This window comes from Cryptomeria japonica, chromosome 10 (genome assembly GCF_030272615.1).
Source record: "Cryptomeria japonica chromosome 10, Sugi_1.0, whole genome shotgun sequence".
Taxonomy (NCBI): domain Eukaryota; kingdom Viridiplantae; phylum Streptophyta; class Pinopsida; order Cupressales; family Cupressaceae; genus Cryptomeria; species Cryptomeria japonica.
This window is the reverse complement of record NC_081414.1, coordinates 155,229,534-155,237,693: the sequence shown is the minus strand read 5'-3', so window position 1 is coordinate 155,237,693 and position 8,160 is coordinate 155,229,534. Positions and strand designations below refer to the sequence as shown.

Below are 8,160 nucleotides of genomic sequence, written 5' to 3'. Positions count from 1 at the left end.
GAAAACGTTTTATTATTTACAAACTATTAACAAACAGTAAATCAAATATGTTTTATAAACAAAATGGAAAACGTCAAACGAATTGCTATTTCCAAATTCTGTATATTACTATATTATGAAGAATTAATCGTGACCAATAAGAAAATAACGCACTTTGCACTTTTCATAGTGCCTACCCTAGCCTGAAAGTATTGCAAGGACTTAGTAGTAGTCTGAAAAAACATCCTATTTATTCATAAACCATTAACTAACAGTAAAATGTCAAACTGAAAAATGTCAAACAAATAATCACACTTCCCAAATCTGTATATTATGAAGAATTTGTCATGACCAATAAGAAAACAACGCTCTTTGCACTCTTCACAAAGTTTAAAACCTGGAATATATTGTGATCCCATGTAAAATATATATGGATGAGTTCGAGAGAATAAATTAACATAACGATAATCTTCAAATTCAATGGAGCATATAACTGGCAGGGACAGGAAAAAAGATGCAATACTCAATTTGCTCAGTTGTCATAAATACATGATAAACCCTACTCCTTTTGATAGAATCTAAAACACGCATCCTGAAAACTGTTATACTACAGAAATATCACTAACGTATTACAGTAGTGGAGAAAGATGGATCAGATTTTATCTATGTCTTCATCTTCAAATTCAATGTAGTCATCACCAGCACCTTCATCATCTTCGTCCATACCAGCAATGCCTTCATTGAGCCTGACATTATCTGGAAGTTCACCATAGGCCTTGAGAAGCCTAGCCTCATCAGGCATGTATTTCAGGATAACATCAGCCTTGTCATCCTGGTAATCTCTGAGCCCAACTAGTATGATGTCCCCAGCAGCAATCCATACCTTCTTATGCATCTTGCCACGGATATGACAGAGACGTTTGGTCCCATCAATGCAAAGGGCCTCACATCGGCCATTGCCAAGCATTCTAAGAACTTGGGCATACTCTTGCCCATCTTCCTTGAAGACCAACTCTCTCTTTTCATCATCAGCCTCATTCTTTCCCCTCTTTCTGTTCTTTCCTCCCTTACCCTTGTTCTTCGGCATTCTGTCTTGGACTGCTACTCTTGCTTATTGCTCTGCAATCAATTAGGGCCTCAACGATCAACACAGCCAGAAATCAGAAAACATTGCATGCATGTAATATTGACAAACTATTTATTTTTTAACCCATAAAGAAGTTCTAAAAGTAAAGCCGTGAAGTTCTATATTCCAACCTGGTACGAGACCTGATCTAACATGATTAAAAAATAAATGTACAACAATCAAGAGCCTTTAAAGGAATGTGAATCCCTATACTATTATAAATTTAGGTTTATGCAACATGGGCAACATGTAAAGCTTCTCTTTTATTCTTTCACCAAGGGCTGCAATACCTAATATATGCCCCTGTAACCCTGCTATCTGACCTACAAGACCTTTTATACAATTAGCAAATCATGTCCTTAACAAAAATATTTGCAAAGAACAGAATACCTAAACCTTTCAAATTGATCTTCTATAACAACTGCATTACAGAAAAAATTACTTTCTTAAATTCCAAGTATTTCAAAATATACCCTTAAAATCCATCTAATGACAATATAAAAACAACAAAAATCTCCATTCCCTCACTGGTTAAGACAGTATCGATAACTCAATCGCCTTAAATCTCTCCAATGAGGATTCAATGTAAATCCTTCAAAGCCTATATACCTTATACAATAACTGATTTAACCATAATTCCATGGAGTTTCCTGATGGGGGATGAAGAACGGGTTTCGGGGGACCTGGGAACCAAGGGCCTAAATTTGGGGACAATGAGGGGATGGCAGGGAATGGCGTCAGAGCAGTGGTGGGGAGGGGATGCTGATAAAATAACAGAGGTGAATCAAAATCTTCAAGGCAAAATCTGCAATAAGTTAATAACATATCTGTGAGTGCCCCATGGAAGGCCAACTAATTTTCAGAGTTAAAAGTTGCAATCAGTATGTACGGGCATGTGCCATATAGCAAGCAACCAGGCAGTGTCCCCGATAAGAGGTAGTGGAGGTGGCGGTGGTGCTGTGGAGGTGGTGCTGTGGAGGAACATTTCCCCAAGCCTTGGAACGCCAGTTTTTATGGGTGGGATGCATCCCCTGGATCTGACACAATCAAAAAATTACGCCCACCCACAAAATCCCCTACAAAAAACAAAATTCCCTAACCTTTCCTCACTGTTTTGATTATCTGCAACGATTGCAACATTTATAGCTATTTCCCTCTCATTCCTTTACAAGGATTTGTATTCAAACCTTCAAACACAATCCTCCGACCTTCATGAAACTTGAATTCACACAATCAAGAACAAGCACCAGCCCAAAACGAATTTAACAACACAGATATTATCAACCCGTCACTGATTTCATTGCTTTCAACAGTTAATATTCAAAACCTATTTTCTTTTTATTCCTTCAACAAGAGTTTCATTGGAAAAATCGTCACCCTGTCTAGAGAAGTCTGATTTCACTCAATCAAGTAAAGGATTACTCCATAAAATAGCGTCAAAGAGTCTGGAAATCCCCACTTCCATATGTTCAATTTCCTGCAACGATTTCAACATTGAAGCTTGTTCAATTTCCTGCAACGATTTCAACATTGAAAACTAGCTTCTGTATTGATTCTTCAAAAAGGACTTCAATAAGTCCTTAAAATGCTCTTCACCGACATCTTAAAGGCTTGGTTTCGCAATCACAAAAAGCACTACCGTGCCAATATATATATTAAAGGAACAGGAAACCATAATTTCATCGCAAGATTGATAACTTATTTCATAAGGTTCCAACTCAAACCCTTTATACCCTATGTACCGGCCTTTTACAATACCTAATTGTTTACAGCAAAAACAGGGATTCTTATCCACAGAAAAAAAGCCCTAAAAGATGATGGTAACCCGAAACCATTCCTAATTTCAGTTCTCTGTAAATTTTACAATCTTCCCAACAAAGGTTTCAATACAAACCCTTAAAATCCTAACTACAGGACCTCACCCCATCTAATGAGTAACAGTCTGTCTCTCACAATAAACCACACCCAAAAACCAAAAAGGGTTTCATCTATTCATTCCTAAATATAAACCTCTGTACACACAAATTCACTACCAAAATGATTAAAACCTCTTAAAAACTCCATTTTCCTTCGATCGAAATGCATTAAAACCTTAATTAACAAACAATACAATAACCCAAATGGAAACAAAAAAGCCCAAAATTTTTATCGATGAAATCTACACACTTCTTCTATTTCAATTTCTTTAAAAGTAAATCACAAACAACTCAATCGTAAGCCGATGAATACCATGGATGATTCAAAAAAATTGGAAGATTAGAGGATACCTTGAATTATTGGAGGAAAGTGTAAAAAGCTGCCTGTTCGCTAGGCACGTTTGCCTTCAAAGGACTCCGATTATGAGGTTCTGTACATATATATAGGTTGGAGGGAGATGCTTTTTCCCCCTAGTTGAAAACATTATTTACCTGACGTCGATCGATAAATAGGATTAATTGGGGATGCTTATCTAACTATTTGTAGTTGAGTGATTCTACTTCTAGGGTTTGTAGGGGCAACCCTCTAGCTTTTATGAATTTTTCACAAATTGATATATTTTTATACTTTAAATTTATATACTTTAAATTTATAGATGATTTGTAGCATAATTATAGTTGAGTTTGTGGATTAAAGGATATCAATTATATAAGTGTATTAATTTCAAGTGTATATTTATCATTTTTTGGGGGGTCACTATAATATAGCTTAGGTCGTATTGATATTTTTATCCTTCTTCATTTAATGGTGTTGGAACGTGATGTCTTCCATAATTTTTTCATAAGGTCAATGGGACCCCATAAATTAATTCTGCTAAATGACTTTTTATGCTCATATTATCCAATGGTGTCGTAGTCATATGGCTTGACAAAAGCCAACAAGATTAGACGATCCATCATCCAAGTTACAATGCTCTACATAATTTACTCGTCCTTTAATAGTTATGTTTCACCATATAGATGACACATGGTCCCCTCACTCTATTCTTTTCAATGCCTTATTATAATTATTCAACTTTGTTATACACTAACACATTCAATGGTTTTAATCTATTTTATTTTAGATATGTTGTAATGGGACTTAGATAGGGCTAAAATTGTAGAGCACTTGACTCACCACTAGATTTGAGCTAGTATTATTATGACACATGGTAAGCTTCCCATAGCACTATGAAGACAAGAAAATGAAAATGAAAATTACAAGATAATGAACTTTCACTAGCACGAGCCACTTCATATTCATCTTGTTATCATCCCCTTACCATTGGAATGAAAACATAATGTCCTTGGTTTTTACATAAGGCAAATTTGGTCACATATATTAATTTGTTTGAGTAGCTCTCTTAAGTTAATTATATTCTATGTTTTCCTATAATCATTCAAACTTTTAAAAATGACACATTCAATTGTCTTGATCTATTTTATTTTAGATCCCTGACAATGAGATGTTAGACAAAGGATAAAGAGTATAGTGAGGATGAGATCAATACTATTATGACGCATAGCAAGCCTCCTAAAACACCATGAAGATAAGACTATTGAGCTAACACGAAGGTACAAAGGGACTCATATATAGGGGATACTTGTGAGCCTATTAAGTGGCTACTAGTAAATTTTATATTATGATGGGATAACATAATTGCTCAAAGATTGACAATTCATAGTCAACTAAAAAACATAACAAAAAGCACAAGAAGGAAAAACCATCAACGTGGAGACAAAAAATAACAAGGTGAATGTAGACTCTAGATAAGACTTTCATACTTCCATAAGCAAACATAGACTAAAAAAATTAAAACAGTATTGACAAAAAACCCCACCATGAATAGAACAAAATGATCAAATGCAAGACTTATGAATAGGAATTTAAGGATCGAGTCATATTCAAAACAATAGAGGCTTCGACACAAGGTTATTATACAAAAGAGAGCCTTTCAATGGCTAATTACAAAGGTTTGTAGTGTTGAAAAAAAAGGGTAAAAAACATAATGAGAGCATTAATAACAATGATCAAATCTCAATAACATACATGTGATAAATCATGACATAGAAAATATAGAGCAATAAATAAAATCAATACACAAATGACACTATATATATATATATATATATATATATATATATATATATATATATATATATATATATATATATATATATATATATATATATATATATATCTGTGTTTGTGTGTGTGTGTGTACAAACTTTTTCAAAAAAACTATACTAAGAAAGAGTGTTCAAGTATGTATTAATCTTAGAAAGATGAATATGTCAATACAACAACTAGTCTCTTTAGTTTGGCAGTAATTCAACAACATATCCCTCCTCAAACCTAAAAAATAATTGTTACAATCTCTATCTTATGCCTTCGATATATAGGAATGAGAGAAATAGAAACCAAAAGTGGTTGCCAAAATAAGTGGCCAAAACTAGGTGCTCAAGTCTACATGTGAAAATTCAATGCCCTACAATTCACTAGTCAAACACCCAAAATAAAAGGTAAATCCTCTTACACATCTTACACATAATAGATTCTATCATAAACATTATAATATTTCAAATATGAATCTCAAGCACTACGTGATTGCACTAATTATGTTTCATGACAACTATTTTTTGAAGATAATTTGTGACAAGTCTAACTTTGACCTTTCCACGTGATCTTTCCACGTAACCTCTTTATTCAATACTCTCTTGCGAGAATATTCCAAATCAATCAAATAATAATAAGAAATAAATATCATCCCTATTCTCAAATGGACATCTCAATTTTCTCACTCTAGGATTCTTGCAGATCATACATTATTTATCAATTTGTAAGGGCAGGCCCTCAAAGTTTAAGAATCGAATCCAAGTGCCAAAGGAAGAGTGAATATGCATTATAAATGTCCACCAATGCACACACTCTAATGAATATGCAAAGTGGAACTTCTTTAGTTATATCTTGTTTAACTAAAATACCCACTTGATTAATCAATTTTTTTATGAGTTTTGGACTATTCATAATCAAAGAAGGACTGTAGAGCCTGATCTAGGTAGGGATTTCAGTTTTTGGAGCAGAAGAAGGGTCAAAGAAAGGGGTCCAAGGTGTGACAAAGATGCTTGATTCATCAAAGAACCAAGGGCCATTCTGGACCACGTAGTTGCAATCCAATGAAGAATTGAATCGGAGAAAATAGAAACCAAAGTCTAAAGGTTCAATGGTAGGGGGTGTTAGATTGCTTCAATTTAATTTGACCCACTCTAGAATCTGTTTGAAGGGTGATCATTGTCTCAAAAGTCTAATGACCAAAGAATGGTTCCCCACATCCGCAAAAGATACATCAACATAGATGTCAGAAATGTGAAAATCCACAAGCTCGTCTGTGAAATCCACTGCAACATCCCTAACTAAAACTAAGACTGAAGGGGAAAGAGGAACAAGGTCATGATTTTGAAAAGGTGCCTTAGTAGAACCCAAAGGCAGAGACATCTGCAGACTTAGAGGAGGTGGATTAGGGTTTTCCCACTTAAGCTAATCCAAGCAAAAAATATTGCAAACATGAAATGAATTTGATCAATTCTTGCAAGCTAGAAGAGCTTGAGGCAAAAATTATTGCAAACATGAAATGGATTTGATCAATTATTTCAAGCTAGAAGAGCCTGAAATTCTAAATGAGAGGGATTTGTAGCCAAAGAAGGTGGGTGAGAAGAGACCAAACAATCAACTATGAGTTGTGTAACCGAGGCTAATCCAAGAGGGTCAAAGCAACCAAAAGCTTGATCCCCTTGCACATCCAACAAGAGTTCGATGGGAATTGAACAAAGTGAATAATGCTCTTATCCAACCCTAATTTCCTCCATGTCATCAAAAAGGAATCCAGAAAAGGTGTAGCCTTTACCTCTCTTTGCATTAGTGCCCTTCACCTTCACCTGCACCCTATCTCCATTACCTTTAACATCTATGATGCCTCTATGTCTCTTGCCCCTACCCTACTCCTAAACACGACCATCTATGATGCCCTCACACATCATAATCCTTTTACAGATTCAATATGTCCATAAGATCACAACATTAAATAGAGGAGAGCAGCCATAATGTGTGCGCCCTAACTTTGGGGGTCCACGTGGACCTAAAGACCAATTTTGCCCACTGGCCAAGTAGACCACTAAGTTGGCTACCCCAAATCAAAATCTTCGTCACTGACTTAGCGATTTGCCTTGTGTCCTATTCCTAGTCGTCCAACATGTCTTCATTATGCCACTTCAGTGTATTGACCAGAACATGGTTGGGCCCACGCCCTAAACCTGTCGTGCTTTCCATCTATATGGAATGGGGTGGTCGTGTGGCAATCAACCATATTCCCCCCCCATCGACCACCTCCTCCGTCAAAAATTATCGCCACCACCTTCAAACTTGGATTACAATGGCATTAACTACATGTCACCTCACCTTATATGCACCTAAAGCTTGTGTTTATCGAGCACAACAACATTCAATATGTTTGACTCCTCATCGATTGAGTCATGTTTGCTTCCTTACTTTGGAATGCATCCTTGACTCTTTGCTTTCTTTCACGCCACAACGAATTCACCATGGGATGCTACGAATTCCTCTTCGGACCAGAACGTGCACACCAAGATCTAGGTAATTCATGCCTTCCTCTGCGCATTCACTAGTTTTTGTTGGGGTTTCACAGCTTTTTTGGGTTTGATTTTGCCCATTTGTTTGCATTACTTCCTTATGTACTCGAATTTGTAGGTATGGAGCCGAATGGTGAGGATGAAGGAATGGCATTGACAGAGAACACAATGGCTCTTTTCGCCTTCGACCCAGGTGAGGATTTATCCTCACTAAGGCCCACCAATTTCAACCAGTCTTTTTTTTGTGTTGTATTCCTTGTTTACGTATTTATTCTTTTAGTTTTATGTTTTTTGCAATTCTACTCTAACTATGATGTCCCACATTGTTTTGTTTACTTATCCTCCAACATTCATGCATGTCTTTGTGTTTCTGAACACTACATTCTATGTTCATAAATACAAATACATAAAAAAAGGGAATCATACTCCTCTGTTCTAACTTTACTATCATTT

The 8,160-nt window shown here is 35.7% G+C and overlaps 1 protein-coding gene across 3 annotated transcripts; it reads right to left on the bottom strand.

Annotated features, from left to right (window-relative positions):
• Positions 1–365: 365 nt before the first annotated feature.
• On the bottom strand, positions 366–3,529 carry LOC131047989 (eukaryotic translation initiation factor 1A). 3 transcript variants are annotated; one of them, XM_057981801.2, is made up of 2 exons: positions 3,373–3,529; positions 366–1,098 (listed from the first exon to the last, which is right to left on the bottom strand). In XM_057981801.2, exon 2 carries the CDS (start codon positions 1,064–1,066, stop codon positions 632–634), a length of 435 nt encoding a protein of 144 aa, XP_057837784.1. In that variant the 5' UTR covers positions 1,067–1,098; positions 3,373–3,529; the 3' UTR covers positions 366–631. The 3 variants fall into 3 exon arrangements, with proteins under 3 accessions (XP_057837784.1, XP_057837785.1, XP_057837786.1); XM_057981802.2 differs by having other exon boundaries at positions 366–1,115; positions 3,373–3,527; XM_057981803.2 differs by lacking the exon at positions 3,373–3,529 and adding an exon at positions 2,483–2,582.
• Positions 3,530–8,160: the final 4,631 nt, after the last annotated feature.